The sequence below is a fragment of the Gossypium hirsutum genome, chromosome D05 (genome assembly GCF_007990345.1).
Source record: "Gossypium hirsutum isolate 1008001.06 chromosome D05, Gossypium_hirsutum_v2.1, whole genome shotgun sequence".
NCBI classification, from domain to species: Eukaryota; Viridiplantae; Streptophyta; class Magnoliopsida; order Malvales; family Malvaceae; genus Gossypium; species Gossypium hirsutum.
This window is the reverse complement of record NC_053441.1, coordinates 6,074,344-6,101,372: the sequence shown is the minus strand read 5'-3', so window position 1 is coordinate 6,101,372 and position 27,029 is coordinate 6,074,344. Positions and strand designations below refer to the sequence as shown.

The 27,029-nt window shown below is 31.6% G+C and overlaps 3 protein-coding genes, 1 long non-coding RNA gene and 1 pseudogene across 18 annotated transcripts; 3 read left to right on the top strand and 2 right to left on the bottom strand.

The window, feature by feature from the left end:
* Window positions 1-2,686: 2,686 nt before the first annotated feature.
* Window positions 2,687-4,531, top strand: LOC107902792 (blue copper protein). Its single transcript, XM_016828913.2, has 2 exons — window positions 2,687-3,006; window positions 3,907-4,531. The coding sequence occupies exons 1-2, from the start codon at window positions 2,790-2,792 to the stop codon at window positions 4,392-4,394; spliced, it is 705 nt and encodes a 234-aa protein (XP_016684402.2). The 5' UTR covers window positions 2,687-2,789; the 3' UTR covers window positions 4,395-4,531.
* A 1,674-nt stretch (window positions 4,532-6,205) lies between these two features.
* On the bottom strand, window positions 6,206-12,430 carry LOC107906742 (CBL-interacting protein kinase 32). Of its 15 annotated transcripts, none has more exons than XM_016833839.2 (16): window positions 12,246-12,430; window positions 11,967-12,024; window positions 10,964-11,175; window positions 10,756-10,818; window positions 10,099-10,170; window positions 9,820-9,927; window positions 9,617-9,697; window positions 9,320-9,373; window positions 9,088-9,213; window positions 8,917-9,006; window positions 7,968-8,090; window positions 7,740-7,850; window positions 7,353-7,466; window positions 7,210-7,266; window positions 7,052-7,126; window positions 6,206-6,558 (listed from the first exon to the last, which is right to left on the bottom strand). In XM_016833839.2, exons 3-16 carry the CDS (start codon window positions 11,132-11,134, stop codon window positions 6,481-6,483), a joined length of 1,323 nt encoding a protein of 440 aa, XP_016689328.1. In that variant the 5' UTR covers window positions 11,135-11,175; window positions 11,967-12,024; window positions 12,246-12,430; the 3' UTR covers window positions 6,206-6,480. The 15 variants fall into 15 exon arrangements, 13 of the variants coding, with proteins under 13 accessions (XP_016689328.1, XP_016689325.1, XP_016689324.1 ...); XM_016833836.2 differs by having other exon boundaries at window positions 10,964-11,181; window positions 12,246-12,425; XM_016833835.2 differs by having other exon boundaries at window positions 10,964-11,181; window positions 11,967-12,123; window positions 12,246-12,402.
* Window positions 12,431-15,187: 2,757 nt separating this feature from the next.
* On the bottom strand, window positions 15,188-19,723 carry LOC107906743 (proteasome subunit alpha type-3). Its single transcript, XM_016833842.2, has 9 exons — window positions 19,484-19,723; window positions 19,364-19,403; window positions 19,200-19,283; window positions 18,982-19,055; window positions 18,696-18,867; window positions 18,537-18,583; window positions 17,751-17,816; window positions 16,580-16,670; window positions 15,188-15,415 (listed from the first exon to the last, which is right to left on the bottom strand). Exons 1-9 carry the CDS (start codon window positions 19,585-19,587, stop codon window positions 15,344-15,346), a joined length of 750 nt encoding a protein of 249 aa, XP_016689331.1. The 5' UTR covers window positions 19,588-19,723; the 3' UTR covers window positions 15,188-15,343.
* On the top strand, window positions 19,019-20,002 carry LOC107906744 (uncharacterized). Its single transcript, XR_001686755.2, has 2 exons — window positions 19,019-19,246; window positions 19,717-20,002. It is a non-coding gene; the product is annotated as an uncharacterized lncRNA (long non-coding RNA).
* Window positions 20,003-23,859: 3,857 nt separating this feature from the next.
* On the top strand, window positions 23,860-26,775 carry LOC121217630 (probable serine/threonine-protein kinase PBL2; annotated as a pseudogene).
* Window positions 26,776-27,029: the final 254 nt, after the last annotated feature.

Here is a 27,029-nt window from a genome sequence, read left to right as displayed (position 1 = left end):
GTCACTCGATTAAATGTGATACCAGCTCAATAAAATATTTAATAATCGATATAGATAAATTATAGAAATATATTTTGAACTTTAAAGATAAACACAAACCTCAATAAACTCGGAAATTGGATCTTGGTCAAGCAAATATTTTTATTATCAAAGCTTGATGGAACTTATGGACATCTGAATAAAATTATAATTCTTTTAACTTCTAAAATTATTATTATTATATAATGTTTAAACAATTAATCCTAACAAACTTTGACAGAAAAAGAAGAATATGAATTATTTGGCGATGCATAAATTACATAGAGAAGTCTGCTCTTTTACTCTAAATACAAAGTTAATCGCAATGGCAAATATAAATATAAATAATATAAATTTAAATAATTATTTTATTATCAAAATTGATTATTATAACCTATGATTAGACTGAAAATTAATATGTATTTAAATATATATGTCGAAATAAATCTAAAAATGTCCTACACGAGGTGAGATATGATATTTAAACTAAAATAAAATATGGAGTCAAAACTCAAATATTATTTATGCAAAGTGAAAGTTAAACTATTACTATTGAAATTTTTAAATTCCACAACTACAAGCATTTAGCATTAACACGCATTCTATTTAAAGTAAAAGTAAAAAAATTAGAAAATTTGTGAGGATATATGGTACTTACAAAATTAAAAAATTTAACTAATAATATACCAAATATTAATCTTGAAATATATATATATATATTTTTTAACATAGGAATATGTTATTTGTTTGTTGGGTGGTGGTTTGATTGATTTTTCAAATGACAACCCAATCTTTCTTCAGGCTAAGCAACAAATCACCTAACTTCTCAATCAATTGGCTGTTATTTATGTCCTTTTGTGATTCATTTTAGATGACTTCTTAACTACTACATAAGACAAATACATTAATATCTTTGAGATTTCTTTTATTAGTTTTAAAGTATGACTTGGTGACTCAAAATTCTCTAGAAAGTTATTCTAAAATCAGAATAAAAACATACATTTACGAAAGTTATATGGTTTTTTTTTATAAATTAAAATTTGAAAGTAAATATTTTTGGAAACTATGTATATCTATTTTTTATTATTAATAACAACCATATTTTTTCCCATTAATCACACAGCAAGTAGATCAATTGTAGCAGTAATTATTTCAGTGGTGTAGCAGATGGAATCAAAGTGGTTGCATCTAGTTGATAAGAATTAATTGGATCATATGCTATGGAATATGGAAATGAAATGTGATTGTCCACGTGTTAAAATAATAGTGATGTAGTAAAAGAATTTTAATGCCACGGATGGTATATCTGCCCCTTTCAATATTCATATGCTCATGCTTTCACATTTATAGAAGCCTCCCTCCCAATCCCATCCCCATGGATTAAACTTGAAACTAACCTAATTCATGGCAGATTATTTAAAATGGATTTTTATATATTTAATCTGTTTTTCATTTGAGAAGGATTAAAGTCGGGATAAAAAAAAACACTAAAATTTTTAGCTCCTTTCATGCTTCTAAATTTAAAAATATTAATGTGTGTTGGCCTGATGATTAGGATGTTCATCGTCTTAAGTATGGCTTGAGTTCGAGTTGCTTAATCACGTTGTTGTTAGAGCTTTACTCTTTTCTTATAATTCATCAAAAAAATAATATAAAAAATATAAGGATAAGTTTTAAAAGTAAATTATCTGAATATTTACAATTCTTTTAGTATACCAAATACAAAGTGTGACTTTTTTTTGTTAAGAATTTATATGAAGTAATAGTTTGAGTTTTTTTTTTTAATTTATTAGATGACACAAATTTAAATATTGTTATTTTTTAAATTTTTTTAATATTGTAATAATAAAAAATTAACTTTTATGTAAATAATAATTTTAAAATTGAGAGCAACAATTTTTTTATGAGATATTAGTCCTACTATATTTCAATGAAAAAGAAAAGTCACTAAACTCAAAGGTCAACCCTTAATTTAACTTCAAGCAGTGACTTTTGGATCAATCATGAATTATTGAAATTTGACTAATTAAGCTGTTGAGTTAACCCGCCGGCATTTCAGTTTCCATATGTCCTACAATATTAATTTTTTATAATAGTGATTTGAATTTAGATTATTTTAAGGTAAATAAATACTTGATTAATAGGTTATAATTTTGAGTTAAAAGTTTTACATACAATGAGAAAAAGGAACATTTATACCATGTTGTTGTGACCTTGTAAATTGAGACACTTATTTATACTATTTTGTATATTTTTATATAATTAATATTTTAACAATTTAACCGTTAAATTTATTAATATAATTATACTAATCATATATATATAAATTTTTAATTGATCCGATATTCTTATCATATCGTTCTAAAATATTATATATATTAATATTTCTTAAATAATATTAAAAATACATCAAATTTAACCTACATAATTTATATGAATAAGATATAAAATATATCTTAAATCATTTCTATTGAATGACTTGTTACTCAGATTCAGAACGTAATAGTGAGTGGATTAGTGAAGTTTGAGGTAATGAATAACTTATTAGGAGATTATTATTTATTCCTTTCTTATCATTTACTCAGTTGTTATAGGGAAAAGAGGTTGAATGTGACTGTGGGACCATCAAAAAAAGATAAGAGACACCAATCTAGTAATTCCATGCAAAAGGCAAGGCTACATGTATAAATCACAACTTTAGCTATTCCATTGCTTTAAAGTCGCATACTTCTATACAGTCCACAAAAACCCATTACAGAAACTCAAGAAACATGGGACAAAGTTCTGGTTATAACTACAGTACTTCAGTTCTGCAACTCATCACCATTGTTTCTTGTCTCGTGGTGCTCTCCTGTTTAGGATCCGTCAGTGCTTACAAGAACTACACAGTCGGTGGTTCCCTTGGTTGGTTTGATGCCCTCGAAAAGCCTGATGTTAATTACCAGAAATGGGCTGATTCCAAGAACTTCAGCTTGGGAGATTTCCTCAGTAAGTCCTTTTTATATATTTGTTTAGTTTCCTCTTTGAATCATATGTGATGAAAATCTATGGATTTTTAGTAAATATCCATTAATAGAAGAAAATCTTGTCGACCCCAAAGTAAGTAAATGTTTTAAAAACTTTTTTAAGTAGGGAGATCTTTAAGTTAATGAAAAGCTCCATTACTTGATCTGTTGTGCAGTTTTTTTAACAACACCCCCCTTTTTTCTTTGGCTGAATTTCTTTTTGTAAAAGATGAAACAGAGACTAATCCAAATTTGGATGATCCCTTGATTTCTTCTTAAATTTTCTCTCACTCATACCTCATCTCAGCTATAGATTTCATTTTACTGTCTTAAATATATACTTACATATGAGATTTTCACATCTATCCTAGACAGTTGGCCTAATATAAATCTCAACCTTTCTTCAAAATTGGTTTGTGTTTTTGAGTTTTAGCTGTTAAGCTGCCATGGAGTTGATAGAAATCGGTAAATGGGAAGGGATAAAAGAGATGGATTGTGTTGCAAGAAGCCTCCTATCCCATGTGCAAATTCCATTGTCAGAATATTTTTGCTGACTGACATACTAAAAGTTGAGGGCATTAGATTCTTGGACTTTGAACATAACATGCATCCTCTCAACACCCCCTTTTCCAACCTGGCTGATAATGATTTTTACTTGTCACACTGACTTAAATCGATGTATTTTAGCCGAATTAATAGGTTTATAATGTTAGATTATGTTAAAACTTGTTAGGGTATGGCTTTGAATTAAATATGCATCATTAGATATAGAGTTTTGTCTACATAAATTAATTTATTCTTTGTTTTTTTTTAATGCAAAAACTGGTGTTATATTAGAATTGTTGGTTTTCACGACATCGTTTTGATTTCGTTTAACGCACAGTCTTCAATACGGATAACAACCATTCAGTAATCCAAACATACAATTTCACCACATACAAGTTCTGCGATTACGACGACGCTCTTCAAAACGACACGATCGAATGGTCGGCGACGGATCCTTCGTCCACGGCGCCTCATCCAATCTCAGTAGCAGTTCCTCTACTGAAAGAAGGGATGAACTATTTCTTTTCCAGTGATTACGATGGGGAGCAATGCAACAATGGTCAGCATTTCAAGATAAACGTCACCCACGGCCAAGGGCTGCCGAAGAGCTTAGATCCGTCGGATGATGCGCCGGCGCCCAACAGCCCTGATTACAGGGGCGATGACTCCGCCCCTGAAACCATCGTGCCTGCCAACTTCAATCATCCCATTGAAGAGGAAAGCGATAAGGATGAAGCTTCTGGTTCGGGATCGGTTTATTTTAACACCAAATTCTATGGGTTTTTAATATTCTTACAAATTGTTTGCATATTTTTCAAAATTTGATGCTCCAGAAATTTTTTTATTATTACTATATTCTTTTTCTCCTTATACTTTAGGATTTGCGAGGGTGTGTTTAGGATTATATTTCTGGTTTTTGTAAAATAACAAAAGTAGTAATATAATACAATAATTTTAAATCATGATTTATTTATTAATTTCTTGTTCGGCATCATTGCGGTCCAAAGTGTTATTTTTTTCTAGTTACATTTACGGTGAATTTAGACCGGTGTCGTGCGTTTAATTTACTTTTTGTTTCACGTTACAGTGTTGAATCTTATTATTACAGTTATTTTTATACTAATTATAGATAAACTCATCGTCCATTTAAATTTACCCTTATAATCATAAGTATGTTTTAAAAAATATCGTAAATATAAATAAATTTGAATATTTATAATCAAAATTAGTTATCACAATAATAAAATCAATAATTAAAATAAATTTAATACACCTCACTCTTAAATCAAAATAAAATTTGAATTGAAATATTTTTTCCTAAGAAAATGCATTATTCATTTTATTTATTTAGGTAAATTATATTATTAGTTATTCAATTATTAATATTTTTTTAATCATTCAGCTATAAAAAGTTACAAAATAATTATTTAACAAATTAATTTTGTCTTTTTTAGTCACCAACTTAATAAAGGTGATAGCTTTTAAAATTAGCATAATAACAAATTTAATCCTTAATATTTGTATATTGTGTAATTTAATTTTTTTTACAGTTTTACTTTACTTTAACCCTTTCACCTTAAAAGCTAAAAATAAAAATTCATCACCTAAATTTAATTGAAAACATACAAAAATGTAAAATAATAAATTGTTTTTCTCATTTTTTTAATTAACATTCAATGTCACAAAAAAATAAAATATGCAAAAAAAATTAATTTATACAAGGTATAATATTAAAGATTAATTTTTTAAAACTTAAAACTAAATTGATATAATTCAATTTATCACATTTTAAATATTCTTTTACTGACCGATTTCGGTATATGATAATTTGTGCATCATATCTCATATTAGTAATATAAATATAAACATTAAAATTATCAACATCATATCTTAATAAATTAATATTTTAACAAATCAATGATTAAATTTAACAAGCATGATAATAAAATTAGCACTTAAGATTTATTTGTTGCCCTTAATTATTTTTAATTATTTTGAAAGTATCATTTTACCCTCAACCTTAAAAATTAGTTAATTTTTTATTTTAAATTAAATAATTTAATTGAACTGATAAAAATTTAATAGCATTAACGTGATAGAACATGTGACCGTTTACATGTAATTCATTATTCACGTAGGTTTTTTTTTCTTTTTAACTTATAAACCTTATTAAAATTTGTTGAATCTTTTAGCAATTTATATTATTTTTTTAAAAAAAATTATAAAGTCAATGTGAATTGATAGTAAGTTGTCACCCAATCAATTTTTCCACCTAAAAAATAAACAATTTAACTCAAATTTTAAAATAGAGGGTCAACACAATCTATAAAAAAATTAATATCAAAATGATAAAATAATATAAATATTAAGAACTAAATTTATCATTATAAAAGTTTGATATTCAATCGTGTTTATCGAGAGCATTATTTTTACACAGTTAAATGTTTATTGCAAAAAAAAAATTATTCTTTTTATTCTTCGTGTTTATTTTACCACTTAACAAAGTAATTTCCAAAGTCGGATGAAACAAAAGATTATTACCCTTCACACAGGGTTTTTTCACTACACAAATAGGGTTGTGGAATTAATTCATATAAAAGAATAGCATAGGATAATATTTAGTGGAGGAAACAAAATGAAAACATAAGGATTTACCTTTTTGTTTTGGCAAATATCATGAAACATTTAATCATCATTAACATTTTAAAGGGTAAATACAACCACCACATTCCATGGGAATTATCCATGCTTCCCAATAACTAATAACATGGAAAACAACTAGAACCACCATGGCTGTTTAATCCTAGAAAAGAATGAAGATATATTGGGCCAAAAACAACAACATTCAACATTCAACAAACAACAACAAAACCATCCACAATTTTCATTCAACTTGGAAACATGGGTCAACTCAAACGTGCAACTCTTTTATGTCCTCCTCCGTTTTCCAGACAACATCTTCCAGACAGGTCGAAAGGCTTTTGTAGAACTGCAAAAGAAAAACCCCAAACCTTCTAATCGCCAGCAAAAAAATAATCTCGGTAACGACTGAGTGAGTTTAGAAACACGAGAAATCAACTGCAACTCATGTATGTTGTCTATTTAAAGACCAGCAGACAGGTTTGAGACTTGGTTTGAGTAAGCAGATAAGCTAGAGCATGTGTGTTTAACATTGGAGAATTTCAGTCTCACGATCGGACAACAAATTTTAGACATTATTGAGATGTAAGATGCTTTGTGATGGGCAATAATGGTCTAACTCGTATAATATAATAGTGACAATATAAGGACTAATCCAAAACTATGACAGGAATCGAAGTCATTTGGAACTTTCCATTTGCATTTAATCAACTTCTTTCTACCGGCAAAAACGTTCTTCCATTTCCATCAGGTAATAACCAATTATATGCCGTTACATAACTCTAACAATACGATACATTTAGAAAATGTAATGAAATTGTAATGAGAGAATCATGGGGTACCGTATTGAATTCCAATGTGTCCCCCTTTGCTTTTCGGACCTCAACCATATGTAAACTAGGTGCCACTTGAAATATCTGATTAACAAAATAAACAGTTTAATTAAATACAAAACGTAAGCCAAGATTTAAAATAAAATGTTGCTTTAACTGTAAGTTACCTCAGTGGCGACATTAAGGTTTCCTTTTCTTCCTGCTTTCAAATTCTGGAGTCTCATCTACATAAAAACAATACAAAATAAATAAACTTTATATATAGATTTCGATAATTACCTTTATTATATCGTGTGTAAGATTTACTCACCTTGTAGTTTTTCTTGTGGACATCAAACCCGAGAGGCTTTGCAGCTTCTTCGATCTTATGGATGATCTCATTAGCAGGACATTTAGATGTAAACCTTGTTTCTCTCTTAAATCCCTGCAGAAAATGGAACAAGCAACGGTTCACATTTAGATGTAAATAGCCAGTATAATATTATTAGTAATCTTTCTCAAGCAAATAGACACTATATGTCTGCTTTCTTAATCGGCTTTGATAGCCTATTGATATCAGATAATGTCCTATTTGGCACTGGACATACTGCGGATTTCAGGTTTCCTTTCTAGTGACAATGAAGTCATGCAAAGGAAAGGTAATGACCAGGTTTTGACAGTTGATATACAAAAACGAAAAGCCTTTTAACATACAAACCTCTTCTGCATCAAACAGGTTCCCAAGGTTTAACCCTTTTGACATAGAAATTAACTCGAATGCATTCATAGCTGTTGGTTGTTCGTCTCTCTGTTCTGTTACATGGTGCTCCTGTTATGTTAACCAACATATTGAAATTATTAAGATAAAAAATCAAAGAAGCACCAAATATAACAGCAGTTGTCCAATATGCGGATGTCAACTTAGAGAAAGACTGCATCAACTTACTTCATAATCTTTAAAAACAGCTTCTACATTGTCTAAATTCGTATCGTCTTTCTCCTTGAACACAGGAGGCTTGTAACCCTTTTTAAACCATTCATCTTTCAAAATTTCAGGAATAGTAATGCGCTGCAACATGAGAAAAATATATGTACAAATTAACCTTATGCTAAGTCGATATGATTAGATAAAAGCAAAACAAAATCTTGTGAAGGCAAATGATTCCCAAACATTTAAGTCCAACATAAAAATGCATGAATACAAGCAGAATATGAACCTTGAAGCCGAAACGAACTGTCTTTTATGCACTTGTGGTTGAAATTTTCATAAATTGATAACATAGTAAGAGGTCATCAACTTCAAATTCAGAATACATGATCAATAAATTCATGGGTGGCTTTGATGAAAAATGAACCCACAAAAGGATAAGGAGTTATAAGGTGTGGTTATCTTTCCTTAGAAATTATATTCAGACAGCGAGTTGAAATCTTTGAGAGATGAAAAGAGGAAAAAGAGAAAGAGCAGATAGAATTATACATTTTTAATATCTATCTGGCAGATTTCTCGGACTCCATCTCCCACGCTTATGTCCGCTAACAAGGAAAATGTGTTAGACTATATTTATTGAAGAAGGAGGGGCAAAAGACAAATGAATAAAAACACAGTAAAATACAATATTATTTCTGTCGTTTCAGACTATAATTATTGCACATTCAACAAGAATTTAACCAAGCAATTTTTTTATAGGACATTCTTTTTTTCTGTCATGAGTATAGCTTTGTTCTATCTAGTTCTAGAAGCTTTACTTAGCATAGCAATATACAATGTTATTTCACTTGCCATCACCATACAAAGTAAAGAAATCTTTTGCCCATCTTCCTATTCAACGCACACAGAATTTAATATCCAATCTTGAAACACATCCAGGTAAGGAGAGTTAGGCATAGTAACTTACAGTCATCGGGTTTGGATCCAGGATTTGAGTTATCAATTTCATTGCACTAAAAGATAACCAAGGGGGGCAAGTGAATTCAGCTGCTGAAATCTGTATATTCGCAAAATCAGAGTGAAAATCAGGCAACGAGTGACAATGGATAACTGCAACATGCAATTACGAAACACAGACCTTTTTGTACAGGTTCATAAGATTAGAATCATCGAAAGGCAAGTAACCTGCAAGCAGCACAAAGAGTATCACTCCACACGACCACAGGTCTGCAGTAGCTCCATCATAGCCTCCGTCATCAAGGACCTATGTATAGGAAGAGAGAAGATTGTTAACAACCAGGGTTTCTAAGGGGTTATACAATTACAAATGATGGAAGGAAAATTTAGCGTGATTGAACTACTGTCCGCACCTCAGGAGCAACGTAATTTGGTGTTCCACAGGTAGTGTGAAGGAGACCATCATCCTATAAATTCAACTTCAGATTAGAAATATTTCTGAATGTTCTAAAGCCATCAAAGGCACACGGAGACAGAACCAATCTTACAAGATTACGGGATCAATCAGTTACATCAAGATTCAGGACCTTAAAATATTCACATGAATGTTTAAATAAGTAGGATAAATAACACAGACAACAAAGAAGTTAAAGACTAGACAAAGCTTAATAATGTATCATGTAGACGGAAAAAGAGGATGTCATAATTACCCTGACTTGCTTAGATAGTGCACTCAACCCAAAGTCAGAAACTTTGAGGTTACCATATGCATCCAACAGCAAATTTTCAGGCTGCAAGAAAATCAAGAGGAAGTATATATGAACATTTCCTGATAGCATAAGATGCATCCATCCATGCACATATATGCATAAGTATAAACATATTCTCCTTAAAGGGTGCCAAGTTTAAATACCTTAAGATCCCTATGGTAGACGCCTCTGCTATGGCAGTAATCAACAACATTAATGAGCTGGTGGAAATATCTTCGTGCCTCATCTTCTCTCATCCTTCCGTTGTTTACCTTCAGAATTAAGAAATGGTTTAAAGATATACAAGATCTAAAGTTAGCTTCTCTTAAAACAAGGTACAAATATTAAATCAGAACTGAAACTAGGAAACATATTAGTGCAGCTCCACCAACACGATGAGAATCTAACATAATATGCAAGTATCACAGATATCATCAACTTACAATTTTGTCAAAGAGCTCTCCCCCGGTGACATACTCCAAAACAATAAATATCTTTGTCTTGCTTCCCATTATCTGAATAAAAGCAAACAAAATAATCTGATACAAACATCCAAAGCTCTACTAAAATGATAAACGAACGAAAATGCTAACGGATGGTTTTCTCTTAGATACTTAACTGCTGTAGGTGAAAAACATTAGATCAGAAGGCAAGATGAAACAGAAAACGAGAAGTTCTTAGGTTTGTTTTAAACAGGCATTGCAAGAGATTGGTCATTAAAAAAAGCTTGGATGTTGCTCTTTCATCTTTGATCATATACCCAGTTCAAATATGAATATTATAAAGATCAATAAAGATGGTAGTAAACAAAAGCCAAAATTTTCATATAATGTTGAAGCTTGGAGAAATCATGCCACCATTTCAATGCTAATGCTACAGATAGAAATGAAGAAGGGGAGGCTTTGTTTCAGAATACAAGATTCTTGAAAATGGTCCAAATCTGCAACTCATTATTGAGGAATATGAATTTTACCGCATAAATCATAATCATACTCTAGAGAAAAAGAAGAATGAGTAGATGGTGCATATATCAAGCCCCCACCCTCCCCCGGAACCCAACCGGTCAACCAGAACACAGAGAGAGAGATAGAGATAGAAACCTCGTATAAACGGACAACATTTGGATGCTTTATCAACTTCATTGTTGCTATTTCCCTCTTGATCTGCAAAAGCAAGCAAGAAAACAACTTTAGATGCAATATCTGAAAAGTAGAATTTCGTTTCTCAAAATGTGGGTAATAATAGCTTTGACAAACTATGAAAATAGATATAGAGAAGAGAAAAGGAAGCATGCAGAAGAAAAGAAACCTGTTCAGCCATCTTGTGCTTGAGAACCTTCTCTTTATCAAGGATCTTAAGTGCCACAGGTTCTCCAGTCTCTGTATTTCTTGCAAACTTCACTTTAGCAAATGTTCCTTCCCCAATTGTCCTTCCTATCTCATATTTACCCACGCGCCGCTTAATTTTAGATTGACTCATTTCTCTTATATCTTTACTTCACTTTTGCAAGCTCTGAAAACCTGTTCCTGAGACGAGCATCTTTATCACTCAATTTTGCAGTATCACACAGCATCAAATCATAAAAAGAAGGGCTTAAAACACCAAATTATGAAGCAAAAGGAACGTTGAAAAGTGACTATTCAATCTTTAAAGACTCCTCATTAACATATAGCACAAGAACATTATCTGGAATATGCGAATCTCAGTTCAAGTAGAAAAATTGGTGGAAATTCAATTTGAAGCAATAAAACTGATCTAATCCCTAGAATATGAAAGGTAATTGTCATTGAAATGGCATCAGACATAAAAAAATAAACATATGATCAAAACGAGAAAAAAAAAGGTAAAATCTCGGCAAAATAAAACGGCCAAATGGAGTAAACTACTCACAATTAACACTCAATAGATTTTTTTGCTAAGAACCTCAAAAGTACAGAGGTATGTCCTTTAAATTTATTTTTTTCAAATGATGCAGAAATCTGGAAAATTCAGCTTAAATAAGAGAGAGAGAGAAAAAAAAGTATTTTGCATCAACCTCATCATAGATAATAAAATAATCAACAGCTAACAAATTGACATAAACAAATGAACTAGTACATAAAATATTACCCCCCTAGATATTTTCCCCTCGCTTACAACCACGAATTTTTTGTTGGTATTAAAAAATACATCATAAGGAAAACAATTAAATTTTTTAAAGTGAGAAATGCATGCATTACGCCCCCGAAGCCATGAAATTTAAACTAATCGCCCACACTAGAGACAAAATCAAGCGTAAAGCTTTTGCTGGTTTAAGGAACTCGAGAATTACCCAGAAAAGCAAAAAAAATTTGGCGGTTGAATTGATATCAGAAAGGCTGAGCTGAGGCCTATAAGGGTCAAGAACCATCAACCAACAGTCAAAACTCCAATCTCTTTTGTACGAAAATGTACAAGCTTCAAAGCAAATTCGATAACGGCACTACAAACTAGAAAGTATAGAATTCTAAGTAGTATATATAGCAATTAAATAATAAAAGAATAATTATTTATTCGTATATGATTGAAAGAATGATCATTATTGGAGGAGAAAAAAGAAAAAGGGATATACTTGAGAAGAGAAGTGGATAAGAAAGGAAGAATTACGAGCTTCTTGAGGCTGAGCGGAAAAAGGAAAAATGGCTTTTGAGTTAGTTCAAGAGGCGGACATAAATAAGAAGAGCCGAAATAAAAGACTCAGCTGAGACCATAACCAGACAAGCTTTTGCCACCTGCTACTTTTTTCTTGTTTGTTTTAAATTATATAAACGAAAGGGTGGGTTGATTAATAATTCAACAAACCTGAATTTTCTTAGCCATTAATAGCTACCTAAAATAAATGATAATGATGGAAAAGGTGGTGAGAAAGGATACTGTAAAAACATAAATAAATGATGATTGTAAGAAAAAGTGGAACTCTTGTGGTTCACGACATGGTCCCCCGTCTGGTTAATCAACGTATTTCTGTCTGAAAGTGACCCCACTGGTTACCGCAGCAATCATTTTTTTTTCTAATTTAAATTACACATTCAATTTGTAAATATAAGTAATTATAGATATCAAACTTTGGTATTTGATTTATGAATGAATTTATAAAATTAAATAAATAATTTTTTGTTTTTATTTATATAAGTATATGTATATATAAATTAATAATAAAATGACGTAGTTAGAGTGTTTGTAATTTATGAAAATTAATTTAAAATAATAAATTATGTATATAATTATATAAAATTAAAATTTATGTACTAAATTAATTTTTAAATTAAGGATTTTTTTGTATTTTTTTATGGATATTCCTTTACTTTACTTCAACATTGACCCTGATACAATAATGTAAAATATATTATTGAAATCGTATTTTTAAAATATTAATCGCATTTGTTTCAAGTTTTACCATAATACAACAATTTTGGTATTATTATTATCGGTTAAATTGTGCATATATGTCGTTTTTTTTGTTAATGAGCCAAATAGGCACTTTTTTTCAAGATTTAGTAAAATAGGTCGATTTTGGATAAAGGGTGTGAAAGTGCAAAAGCGTTTTTTAAAAATTCCAAAGAAAACATGCCCAATTGAACGAGTTTTCCCTGACATATCAGCAAAAGTTCGTCCAGCTAGACGAGCTTTCCTGCCAATTATTTAGAAAGCTCGCCCAGTTGGACGAGCTTTTCTGCTAACTATGCAGAAAGTGAGCCCAACTGGAGGCGCTTTTCATACTTTCTCTCCAAAATTAGCCTATTTTCCTAAATCTTTAAAAACCAACCTATTTAACCAATTTTTTTTAAAAAGACACATATAGTTAATTTACCCATTGTTATCATTATTATCAATCATTTACCCTTTTTTAAATGTAAAAAAACCCAATAGCTTGACAAATAAAAGAATAAGCCTTCATTAAAAATTGTTTACTAAGAAAAACTTTGGTCATGAAATATGTGTGTCGTTGGAAGAATTTCCTGCACATGTGCTTACACAAAGCTGAATTTCCCTTTCAAATGAAGTTAATAAATTAGCTTATTATAATAATATGAAGCACAATTAAATCGTTTTTTTAACATTTGTTATCTAAATGGTTCTTTTTAAAAAAATGAGATTAAACCCAAATTAAAAAAAGATTAAAGTTATGGAGAGCCCGATTAAGAGGGTGTATGAGTAGGATCAAAATTAAGTCAGGAAAGAAAAACACAAGTAAAAATATGAAAAAGAAAATCACTTAGGGGCTTTCTTTGATAATTTATAGGAATGGTAACGGTTTAAATACTTGTCCTGGTTTATTATTCTTGTAGTTTTTTCCATAATATTCAATACATTTTTATTTGATTAATATTTTAATTCAAATCCTATAACAATATAGGTTAAATACTAAATTAAATTCTTTTATTAAGATAACATGAATAATTAAATAAGAATAAATATAAAATTCAAATTCACTAATCTTAATAAAATTAAGAAAACATGAATAATTATATAATAAAAGAAGAAAGAAAACATGAATAATAAAATAGGAAAAATATATCAAATTTAACGTTTAATGTTGGATTTTATATTTTTTTCTTATTTCATTTGGTATTATTTTTCTAGATTTAAATATTTTCAATTTTGAGAATTCTTTTAAAATTTTATATATGTTTTAAAATTATTAGTAAAAGTTTATTAAATTAAAACTAAATTAAGAAAATATGTAAAATTTGAAAATTAAAACTATTATCATACCAATTAAATGTTAGAAACATTAAACTGTAATTAATTATTTTTAATTATTTATTTTTGAAAGTTACCTCAAATTTTTTGAAACGGACAAATTTACTCAGAACTGACGACAGATCTTTTTATCCATTTTCAAGTTTAGGGTAGGTTTAAATGGGCGATTGAATGCGATGCGATGCGTTTAACTTACTTTTTGTCTCACGCTACAGTATCACTACAGTATCTAATCTCACCGCCACCGCTATTTTTACATTAACCGTAAATAAACACACCGCCCATCTAAACTCACTCTTATTCTCAATAAAGAGTTGTCACCCTTCCCAAGGGGTTTGAAAATTGGACCACTTGGTTTTTCCCTCCGCGTTAAAATCACATCACAGTCTGTGTCTCCAGTGAGTAGTCTGTGTCTCCAGTGAGTGATTGTTACTTGCGCTGTCCTTCCCATCCAGTTACCAAAGTAATTGGCCTACATTTTTCATCAATATGGTGGGTAGGTACCGTACTCGCATTTCAACCACATTGATTCGATGCGCTACGTATCAATTTTAAGATCTCAACTTCGCCTGTGATACGTTGAACAAAAAAAAAAACCCTTGGGCTTTGGTAACTATCCGTACAGGTCTACAGTATTAATAAAAATTTTCTGACATTTTTAAATCAATATTTTTTTGTGTTTTTTCCATTTTTTAATATTTATATTTTCATATGAACATATTTATATTAAATCCCCGTGCATACTGCATAGTTGATGCCTTAACAAAGGCAGTTACGGATTTCGTAGTTGTTCGAAATCAAAGGCCCTAATAAAAAAGCCGGCAGATCTTCTTGATGAAATAATACAAGGAAACATGTTTAACCAGTCAATGACTTAGATCATAAATCAAACATCAAGTTTATGACAGATGAGAAATTAGTGAAGATCAAAATACCATTGCAACAGTATTCTGGCTCCACTCATGTTTAATCGGCATCCATCTCTTCTAGGGCAACCCTAGCCGCAGCCTTAGCCTCCTCCAAAAGGTCATCGGGAACCTGAAATCCAACCATCGACATTTTTTATGAATACAAACATGTAAACATATGGGAATAGTGCAATAAATTATCCGTGAAAGGAATTTAATGACATCGAAACAAAGAGTCATTAATCATTCATTGCACCGAAGTCTCGCCAATGATTTAGTTAAGCTAGCTAACATTCCTAATTTTTACTTTCTTTAGGCAACTAAGCGACAGTATCTGAAAAAGAAAATGGGTCTGCCATGCTAAAGTAATTGTTTGAGCATACAAGCAAATAGAGGATAAAATGTAAAAGCATTCAAAAAAAAGTGCAGGTAAACCCAATTGAAGATAAAGCAGGAGAAAGATTTCAAGTTGGTTCTTGACATGTTTGGTGAAAGCCCACAAATGTCTCCTGGATGCAGAAAGCTAAGAAGCTAATCACGGATTTGTTTACTTGAGATTTTATTTTGCTAATCTTGTTATATTTACGGAGTTTAAAATTGTAATATTTTATAAGTTTAGGGTTATATTTAGTATTTTAAAATAATATAGGTTTTATCTTAGAGTTGGCTTCGTTACGCTATTACGTTTTTGTTTTCTAGTCCAGTTTGTTTAAGCTATCTATTTTCAATTAAAAAAAGGTTGTGTCCCTATTTTCTTGAGTTTCAAGCATGTTAGCTCAGAGCTATATTATGCATCAGACATAGATATGTTCAATTTTTTCTGTGTTTTTTCATCTGGGTCTTTGTAGAGTCATATATCTATACTAAAATTCAAATATGCATCTGACATGAGTGATGGGCCTGGGTACTCTTAAGGAAAAACGTAGGCTTAGAGTCCAAGTTAAGGGTCTATACAAACTAACGTACTTTCTATTAAGGGGTAGACATGCAATTAATTCAAGCTTATTGCTTTTCCGGTTATTGAACTTTAAACCCTAGTCCCTAAGATATCCTGAATCACTTCCATCATGTCATTCAATGGGAGATTCTTGTGTCAAAAGTGGCCAGAAAGACATGGGTAAAAGAATAAAAATACCCTACTTTTTCAAATCCTAGTATATGGTCTTAAATGAGCAAAATGGCAAGGTCAATTTCATGCAACCAACATTGTCTAGGACAACAAGGGCATCATTTTGTTGTTCTAGCTAGTTAGAAAGTTGAAACAAATACCATATTAAGAGACGGTAAGAATTACCTTTTGATGTTGTTGCTTGGACTCGTCACAGACCCAACTCATCTCAAGTTCAAAGGCCTTATCCTTTGCTTCGTCATGTACCTTGTATATGCTGTTCACAAATGACTCGCATGGTTAACATCTAGTACTAGCATTGAAAACTTGCATTCAGAGAGAAAAGTAAGAAAATACCACGTATGGCAATGCATGATGAATATGAAAATTTAACATTAAAAGAAAGTACTCCTCTTGCACCTCCATCTTAGAAGTTTACAGTTCTCTTGCTCACTTCAAATTTTGTTTTGAATTTTATGAACTGCAAGAAAATGGCAACACTACTGGTATTTATTGCCAACTCAGTGGAAGGGTAATTAAACTATTCCCTAACTGTAATACGTAGGGTCATATTGTGGAAGGCACTCAAACAAAAACCCATAATCCAAACACGTTATCATAAACTATTACTATTGCCAGAGAACTGAGGTTGCTTTTAGTTGGTGTTTGGATAAGAGAGAAATAAGACTTTTCTTTGGCAAGTAGGATCTTATAGTAGGGCACCACACACACACAAATCCATAATCCAAACAAGGTTTATATAGTTAGTTCTTACTTAATGACGTAAGTAAATGTTTCCACCGCAGGTCCAAGGCCGAAGGTGTTAAATCAGATTTGCCACAGGATTAAACTATTTTATATACTCTGCGTTACAGTTTCAGTAGCCAACAGCTTTAGCAATATGAAAGAGGAAACGAATTAAATTTAAGACAATCTTTTAGAACATCTTTGTAAAATGATCTCTTTTGAGGTAAAACAAAAGCTTAAAGTTACGTTAAACTCTAGGCAGCTAATTTCTACCATACTATGTAGTTGAGTTTTAGCATGCATGTACCCTAGTTCATCAGGGAAAACATAAATCTTACCCCACATTGAGAGTCATACATCGTGGTAAGCTAGAGACATCGCAAAGATAGACAAATTAACAGAGAATAAGAAAACCAATTTGATGTTGTTGCCTAATGCAAAGACAACAAAGAACAGCATTTAAAATGACAGTTCAAGCAAGAATCTTCAAAAGTGAAGATTAAGAAAAAAAAAGTGCACATAAAATTTTAGAACCAACAATTAACGTCCCCAGAATCAAAATAAGCATATTAGAACAAAAACAGGAAGAATTAAGATAGCCAAAACTCACATTTTGGCTACTTCAATGACCCCTTCTCTGCATGTCATTTCAGACAGCTTCAACTTTTCAATTTCCCTGTCCACAATCGATTCAGCCATTAAATTATCAGATGCTTAGAAGATGAATGCAGAGAGAAAGAGATAACCAAAGATTACAAAGGTTGTGATAATAAGAAAGATTTTAACTTTTTTATATCCATCGGAGTACACAGCACCAAAACAAACAGAATGGATAAAACCATTTCATGTAGCTAGGACCAACCAGTTTGATGTAAAGGACACATTGAGTCGTTATCATTTTCCTTAATCCACCTTGCTTCATCCACTCCACATTTTTGTACCTTTTTCTTATATCTGACTAATTCAAACTTGGATTAGGACTCTCTTGCTCTCCATTGAGAGTTTTTTATTTCAAACTGTAAAGGTTTCTCTATGATGCATCCAATTTTGCTCTATTAGAAAAAAAGGGGCAGATCACAATATTGAAGGAAAGCATAGCTGGGGGATTAATCTTAACAATTCGAGAGAATGACAGGAATATATCCTTTGCTGATTGGTTTTCATAAAAGACAAGATATAAGAAGGGGAAAATTATATCGTTAGAAGACCCTTCAACAGGATGACCATTGCATCCAAATTCTATACTAGATTTCACTGGTTGAGATGGAAACAAGTAAAAGTACAGAATATATAATGCTCCAATCTTTGATCTCATCTAACTAGATAGCATGACAAAATGACTTCCATTAAAAGTCATCCTCTAAGTTCCACATGAAAGAAATAGTTTGAATCTTACGTTTTGGCAGCTTGTTTTCCCTTCCCAACTGCAGCACCAAAGTATCTCTATACAGGAAGAAATACATTATTGACTGGCAAAGAAGATAAATATACCGATAGAACTAGCAACAAGAAAAATGAAGAAAAATGAAGCCCCATTCGCAATAAATGAACTTACATAGGAGATGCCAGACGGTTCAACCATGTATAATTGGGGTCCATCTCTATCATAACCTCCTAGAATTACCCCACAGCCAAAAGGCCTGAGCCACCAGTAAAGAGTGCATAAATGGACATAACTTGCAACGCGTTCAGCAAGTTCTTTGACAGGAATGGGTTCACCATACACACTAAACCACCAGGTCCACCACCAACAAAATACAATTACATTTAGGTGAAAACATAACAACATAATTAAAGCTGAATTTAAGAAATTGATGTACAGGAGAAAAATAAATACAGACCTTTGATAACTAGTAGCTTCAGATTTAGCACGGGCCACAATTTGTCTGCCGTCAGCTGCTAATCCAGCTACTGCCTAAATTCGAGCATACAATATCAGGGGGAAGAGAGAGCGAGAGACTAAGACTCCAAAGCTAGCATTGAAAAATAACAATGTGGCTAAAGATGCAATAAATTGAAGTTACAAGCTGAAAAAACGGGGGAGGAAACTAGGGAATACCATGCCGGAATGACGATGAACGGAAAGGATTCTACGATTAGAGCCAGGTAACATCATTTTTGATGCTATCAGCTTCTCCACTCCCTTGAAAAAGCAGTATCCGTTTTAACGAAACTATTTTATATTCAAAATAAGCAATCAAAGAAAAAGAAAAAGAAGCATACCATAACGATCCCATCTTTGCATTTTATTCCAATTACAGTTCTGAAAAATAAAGATAATTGAGAACCTAAAAATAGCAGAATGTGTATATAATTATTAGTGAAAAAAGAAGAACGACGAACCCACTGTTATCGACGGCCTTGGAGGCGTACTCGATCTGAAAAACGCGGCCGTCGGGAGAGAAAGTGGTGACTGAGAGATCGTAACCAGTTCCAATGCTGCTCATCTTTCTTCTCTTCCTTGCACTTGCTTTTCCTACTTCTCACACTTGGTTGTTGTTCTTCCTTTCTGTTTCTTCTTCTTCTACGTTGCTCGGCCTTAGTTAAATATAATTTTCTCTGTGTTGTGTTCCCAGTTTTCTTTCTTCTCAAGTCAAGACCTTTCACCCTGATGGGCCTTTTACGGCCGATGAAGTTCCAACTCCATTTCAGTATTTTACCGGACCAGCCCAACGCTAATTACTCCTCGCTTCAGGCCCTTAGTACCGGCCTCACAACTCGCAATGCTAAGGGTACAAAAATGTAGTCCAACACTGTTGAGTTAATAATCATCTTTTGTTGTATAAATAGAAAATCCTACTCGGCTACAAACATTGAAGATGTAGTAAAATAGACATGAAAAATGCTTTTATTATAATAAAACAGTATCCTAATCGGATGATCACTGTTGATGTCTTCTCCAATTTTTAATGTACCAAAAAAGAATATAACGTTATACTCAAATTTTATTTTTAAATTTCAAACAAAAATAGCACGACCCTCAAACTTGTTAATACATTCAATTTTAGATTTTTAGAAAATGATTTTTGAAAAATGGATTAGTTTTTTAGAAAAATTAATATTTTTTATATTAGGATGATTTTAGTAGAATATTTTCTATTATTTAATACAGTTTTTGAACTTATTTTTAAAAAAAATAATCTACTGATGTTATTAAAATAATGAAGAACCGAACAGGCCACAAATCCAAGAATCAGCAAAGGCAGCTATTCACCAACAAATGGGCCACCAAACGGTGCACCCGAAAAAACAAAATAAACCCTAATTCAAACAAAAGCAGAAAACCTAAAGAGAAAGCAAAAACAGCCTCTGTTCGTCTCCCTCCATCCATTCAAACGCCATTTTCGCATCAGTAGCAGAGGTAAGTGCTTCTCACCCTTCGCAGGGAAAATAATCATCAGAATATCCAAGCCCTCTGCTTAAAACTGAGTTCTTCGGAACCAAACCAACGAATTTCCGGTCTCAGCCCTTGCCCAATCCTATCTTTATTAACAATATCATCAACTGAGCCGGAGCCTCTTTTTGAACTTATTTTTAAAAATTATTTTCAGTAAAACAAATACATTATAAATTATATTTATTGCGAAATATTATAGAAGCATTTGATTAAGTAAAACTTAATTTGGAATTATATATATATATATATGGAAGTGGATAGTAATATATTAGAGCTAGAAGAACTCATTGTAGTTGGAAACGATAAATAATGTTAAGAATAATTTAAACAAATATTTTCTTTTTAAAGTGACAGAGACTCATTTATATTATTAAAATAATTTATTAGTAAATATTCATTAATTGTAATATATATTTATTATTAAAATATTAATAGAATTTTTTAATACAATATTAAAAAATCATTTAAAATTAAAATTTAATATTAATGTTAAAATTTTATTATTAAAACAAAATTGTAACATTAAGTATTTTTTTCAAAATAATAAATAAATTTGCTTAATAATATTAAAAATTATAATACAAGAAAATCAATGTTTTAATATTTCAAAAATAGAAACTAAAAATTTGTTATTAATAACTTGTGTTTGATTAAATTAAATTTTTATATAAAAATCAAGAGAGATTTTTAAAAAAAATTACCCTTTTCAGAAAGGGAATTGGATTTGAAAAAGAATGGACTTAAATAAGGTTTTTTTCATAAAATAAATGTAAAAAATATTTTCGATAAATTATTTTTTTAGAAAATAAATATACCCTCAAGGTGGGATTTCTATTTTAATTTATTTCGGATGATTTATTGACTTTAGAGAAAAAGTAGAACATATATGTTCTTTAGAAAATTGTTGTTTTCGCTAATCAAATATTTTTCTATGAAACAACATTAAAAATACAAAAAAGAAGAAGGTGTTTTTACAAAATAACTAAACCCAAAATCAAATAAAACAAATAGCCGCCAGGCTTGCTACGGACTATACGTATATTGTATAAAACATTATAAGATATGATGCCTATCTTACTTTATCCACTGAATCTATCATCTGACGTAGACGTTTGTTAGAATGAATCAAATACTGTTGTTTTTAGAGCAAACAGGAATTAGAAAGGAAAGGGTCAACAGTTTCGTATTCAAAAGGGTAAAACTACCTTATATTTGCATTTGACCTTTTCATTAAAAAGGAATAAATTATTACATAAATTATATTTTACCTTTTATGTTAAAATTTTAATGGGTTGTACCGTTAAAAATTAATATAGTTATCAATACAAAAAATAAAATTAATAATTAAAATGGTATGCCCATGAGATTATTTACTAATATTGTATGGTTTTATTGGTATTGCCTATCAAATTGGCAGTATCGAACTGAAATGTATGATTTAAAGTATTTAAGGATCTAATATGCAACTTTTTCATTTTGAGTGGCTGTTAGAAAAAAAAAGTGAAAGTATGGTGGCAACACCAAACTTTAAATGTGGCTAATTGTCTTGTAAACCCTCATTATATATATTTTTATTCCCTTCAACTCACTACATTGTGTTTAAACAAGCCCTCAATCTATTCTTTTAGTTAAATAAGCTCTAAACCTATGATTTGTACTCATAAAAGCCCTTTATTTTAATATTAAAGTAAATATATTTTGAACTTCAAACTCTTATCTTAATTTCTTGTTGATGCAATAAAAATTATATATACTTTAACATCAACATAAAATCTAAAAAAGTAATAAAAATTTCAAAAGAGTAGTTAAGAATGTCATGTATATAAGCACTCTCAAGAAATTTTAAAATTTTTATTTTTTTAACTATTTTTATTAAATTCACACCAACATAAAATGCGAATTAGTTTATATTTTTTAAAAATAGTTTTACTTTAATATTAAAATTGAGGACTTTTATGGGTAAAATCCATAGTTTGAGGGACTATTTAACTACAAAAATAGTATAAAAGCTTGTTTAAACAAAGTATAATAGTTTAAGCACTTTTTAGTATATTAGCCTTCCATCTATGTTTTCATTGATTCTTAAGCATTGACAATAATCAAACAAATTCTGCAATGCAGGTGCGAGGTTCAATAACATACAGTCTAGCAGGGCTAATATACTAAAAACCCCTTTAATATTGGTAAAATATATTTACTTTAATATTAAAATAAATGGATTTTATGAGTAAAAATCATAAGTTAATGGTTTATTTAACTACAAAAATAGGTTAAAGATTTGTTTAAATACAATGTAGTGAGTTGAAGGAGAATAAAAAGAAAAAAAAAATAAATAAGAAGGGTTTACAAGGGAATTAGCCATTTAAGGTTTGGTGCCGCCAACTAGACCTGTTCATGGGTTGAGCCACCCGGCTCGACCCGAAGGCCTGCCCGAAATGTGGGAGGGTTTGGACAAAAATATAGGCTCGAAAAATGGGCTTGGACAAAAAAATAAGGTCCATTTAAAAAATGGGTCGGGCCTCGGGTAAGGCATTTTTGGCCCGGGCCCTGCCGAATTCACTAAAGGACAAAAAATATGTTTTTTTAAATATATTTTGTCATTATTTTACTATTATGTTGCTACTATTTTGTTGTTATTGTTTAGATATTGTATAAAACTTATTTTATTGTTAATTTTGTTATTATTTTAAAGATATTTGTTAATTTTGTTATTATTTTAGAGACATTTGCTTGTTAAGTTGCATCTATCTTAGTGTTATTTAAGTATACATATTTTTAAAAATTTATTTTTAATTTGTTGGGAAATATTTATTTTGATGTTTTTAGTATTTTTGATGTATTATATATTTTTTAAAATTATATAAAAAATATAAAAATAAATATGGGCAGGCCAGGTCGGGCTGGGTTTTAACATTTTTATTCGAGTCGGGCTTGGGCAAAATTTTAGGCCCCGAGCCCGGGCCTAGCAAACGGGCCTAAATTTTTAGTTGAGCCCGACTCGGCCCGACTCATGCACACTTCTACCGCCAGCTCCTTCCATTTTTTTTTTCCAGCAGCCACTCAAGATGAAAATTTTGCATATCAAATCTTTGAATACTTTAGATCATTACATTTCAGTTCAGTGTCGCCGATTTAACAAACTGCACGAGTAAAACTATACCATTTTGATAAATAATCTCTTGGGCCATATCAATTATTAATTTTATTTTTTATATTATTTAGGTAAAAAAGCACACTTTTACCTATTCAACACGGTAGGGCACATGGAGTTAGTTTAAAGTCAATAGTCAAAATATCATCGCTTATTATGTGAGGTACAAAATTCAGCAATGGGTTTCCATAATAAATTTTATTTAATATGAAAACAGCGTAGATATTTTACATCCAGTTCAGCCTAGGCTTTGCTTTGGTTTGGGTCACCATCTTCCATTGACTACTTGTTCATTCAGATGCCTCTCTTTCAATGGGAAATTGGACTTTTGGCTTATTTTCTTCTCTTACCATATTTTTTTCTTCGACTCTTTAAATGGTTCATCATTTTCGTTGAGAAATACAACTTAATTACCTTCCTCATGATTTGACCATTTCTTTCTTCTTGTTATCTCATCCACTCCCATGGGAATTTGTTGGCCTAAACCTGCTAAGTGCGGTCATGCTTCTTCCACTAACTTTTCAGGTCTGTTCATTCAATTCCTCTTCTTTTCTTTGTCTAAAATTAAGATTTTCACACGTATACATCATGGATTGTGTAGCTTGGGTTCTTTATGTGTTGCCCCCAGCAAAGATCTTGCAAAATTCACTTGGTTTATAATGGATTAATCCCCATTCAATTTCTTGATGGAATCCTCAGTTCTATGTATTTGATCTGAATCTTACAAAGGGGTCCAGTAGCTGTGTGTTTTAAGCAACTAAAGACGATGAATTCTGAGCCTAATTCACATATTCATCAACAATAAAGTGCAGCTTTCATATATGGTTTAGAGGGCAACACATTTATAGCTTCTGCTATTTGTTATTTTAGGTGGTTCAAAGACTCATACACCAGTTTCCAGCAATCTCAATGTTGATACATCTGTTTCTAGCAATCTCAAAGCTTTTAGCTATTCTGATCTTAAAACTGCCGCCAAAAACTTCCGGTCGGAGACTCTTCTCGGAGAGGGAGGATTCGGATGCGTTTTCAAAGGTTGGCTTGATGAGAACACTTTGGCTCCTACCAAGCCCGGAACTAGAATTGTTGTAGCCATCAAAAGACTTGCGGCAGAAAGCTTTCAAGGCCACAAGGAATGGCTTGTATGTACTCCAGTTTACAAGTTTTATTTCCTCTTCTTCGTTTGATTTTGTTTTCTTTTCAACTTCATATGTGTACCTGATTTCCTCTCTGATAAACCTTGTAGGCAGAAGTTAACTATTTGGGTCAGCTTCACCATGAAAATCTTGTGAAGCTAATTGGCTATTGTGCAGAGGATGAGAATAGGCTTTTGGTTTATGAGTTTATGCCAAAGGGAAGTTTGGAGAATCATTTATTTAGAAGTAAGCATCTCATTTTCTACAGATTTTGCTCATTTTTTTCCATTTATCTATCTTAAACCCTATAGTCTGTTCCATTGCGGCATTGCCGCATAAAAGTACGGAGTTAAACAGTATGGACACGGTTGGCTCCCATCCGTGGAAGCCTTGTTCAGGGCCGCTATAGTGTTACGGTTTGGCTAACCATTAATGTTTTTCTTCTTTCAGAAAGTGTTCAACCGATTTCCTGGGCTACGCGGATGCACATTGCTAGGGGTGTCGCACGGGGATTGTCCTTTTTACATAGTTTAAATGCTAATGTGATCTACCGTGATTTAAAGGCTTCCAACATTCTTCTCGATTCGGTATGCTGATGCCTGGGAAAGTTCTGACTTGTGATTGACTTGTATAGCTGAGATCTTTCTATTGATCAAACGTTTAATTGAATGACTAATGCTGCTGCTGTATAAATTCATGTAGGACTACAATGCAAAGCTTTCAGATTTCGGCTTGGCAAGAGATGGTCCAACTGGCGATAACACCCATGTCTCAACCAGAGTTGTAGGCACTCAAGGTTATGCAGCCCCTGAATATGTAGCAACAGGTGTCCATCATCTTTCTTTTGAATACTACTCTTGAATCCTCTTTTACGAATAAGTTCGGGAAACGGATCACATTTAGCAGTGAGTTGGGACGCCTAGATTCCAACAAACAGCATGCTTTTTGGCCCACGTGGCTATATATTTTTCTGCTTCTTCCTACGTTTTTTCCAGAGGGTAGGAGTTATTGAACTTGAAACGTTTAATACACATGATCATACCAGCTACCGTTTTGTTTCCCTGTTGGGGGAATTAAATTAAAAGAGAAACTTTGAGAGGTGAAACTAACTGCAGTCTGCAATACAGGCAACTATAGCTATAGTCGACACAAAAACGATTTCGGGTTGGAAGATATAAAGATCATGAAAGAGATGATATTGGGAAACATTACCATCTTGGTGCATTGATATAATCATTGATATCATCTTTGTTTTCTCAAACTTGTTTTCTTAGCATTTGGTTTTCGACTTAGGGGTATCGATCCAACTAACGGACTAGTTTAAACATTGCAGGTCGTCTGACCCCAAAGAGTGACGTGTACAGCTTCGGTGTTGTACTATTAGAATTACTTTCGGGACGACGGGTAATGGATGATGACCGAGCTGGTTTGTCGGAAGAAACTCTGGTGGAGTGGGCAAAACCCTTCCTAGGTGACAATAGGAAAATGCTAAGGATTATGGATACAAGGTTGGGGGACAGTACTCTAAGAAAGGAGCACAAGCAGCGGCTGCTCTCGCATTGCAGTGCTTACATACGGATCCGAAGAACAGGCCTTCCATGGCCGATGTTCGGGTTTCGTTAGAACGAATCCATACAACAATGGATACACCAAGAACACCACCTCAACAGTCACCAGCAAGGCTGCATTCTCAAGGGATTAAGCATATGAATAGCCCTCACAAGGCAAGAGTTCCAACTGCAAATTCACGTTGAGAAATTTTGTTTTCTTTTTTTCTTTCTTCTTTTTATCTCGGACGAATTCACTTATTATATCTCAAGTTTGTCAGACAGGTGTTGAATACGTGATAATTATTGTAACATCAAAATCCCTATGTACATGAACCATTTTTGTTGTACCAAATATTGTAGAAAGATATTGAAAGAGAAATAATGAAGTTTCACCATTGGTTCGATGATCTCTGTAATTTTCACCATTGTGTTTATGGTTAAACAGATAAACGTATTTTGACCACAAAAATGGTCATCAACAATATTAAATGAGTTCTTTTGAAGGTTTCAAATTTTATACTCTTATCTTTGTATTTTCTTATTTATAAATTTTGGCTTCTCAATTTAATTTTATCATTAAAATTAAAAATGGAAAAGGTAAAATAATTTTTATAATCCTCGACATTTATAATTTTTTATCAATTTGACAAAAATTTTA

Coding starts and splice junctions, on each gene's coding strand:
- LOC107902792 (XM_016828913.2), top strand. CDS start 2,790: ATGGGACAAAGTTCTGGTTATAACTACAGTACTTCAGTTCTGCAACTC. Junction 3,007..3,906: donor CAGCTTGGGAGATTTCCTCA/GTAAGTCCTTTT, acceptor TTTAACGCACAG/TCTTCAATACGGATAACAAC.
- LOC107906742 (XM_016833839.2), bottom strand. CDS start 11,134: ATGAGTCAATCTAAAATTAAGCGGCGCGTGGGTAAATATGAGATAGGA. Junction 9,374..9,616: donor CACTATCTAAGCAAGTCAGG/GTAATTATGACA, acceptor TTGAATTTATAG/GATGATGGTCTCCTTCACAC. Junction 7,467..7,739: donor ACCTGTTTGATGCAGAAGAG/GTTTGTATGTTA, acceptor CATTTTCTGCAG/GGATTTAAGAGAGAAACAAG.
- LOC107906743 (XM_016833842.2), bottom strand. CDS start 19,587: ATGAGCAGCATTGGAACTGGTTACGATCTCTCAGTCACCACTTTCTCT. Junction 18,868..18,981: donor GAAGCTACTAGTTATCAAAG/GTCTGTATTTAT, acceptor CTGGTGGTTTAG/TGTGTATGGTGAACCCATTC. Junction 16,671..17,750: donor GTCATTGAAGTAGCCAAAAT/GTGAGTTTTGGC, acceptor ATTTGTGAACAG/CATATACAAGGTACATGACG.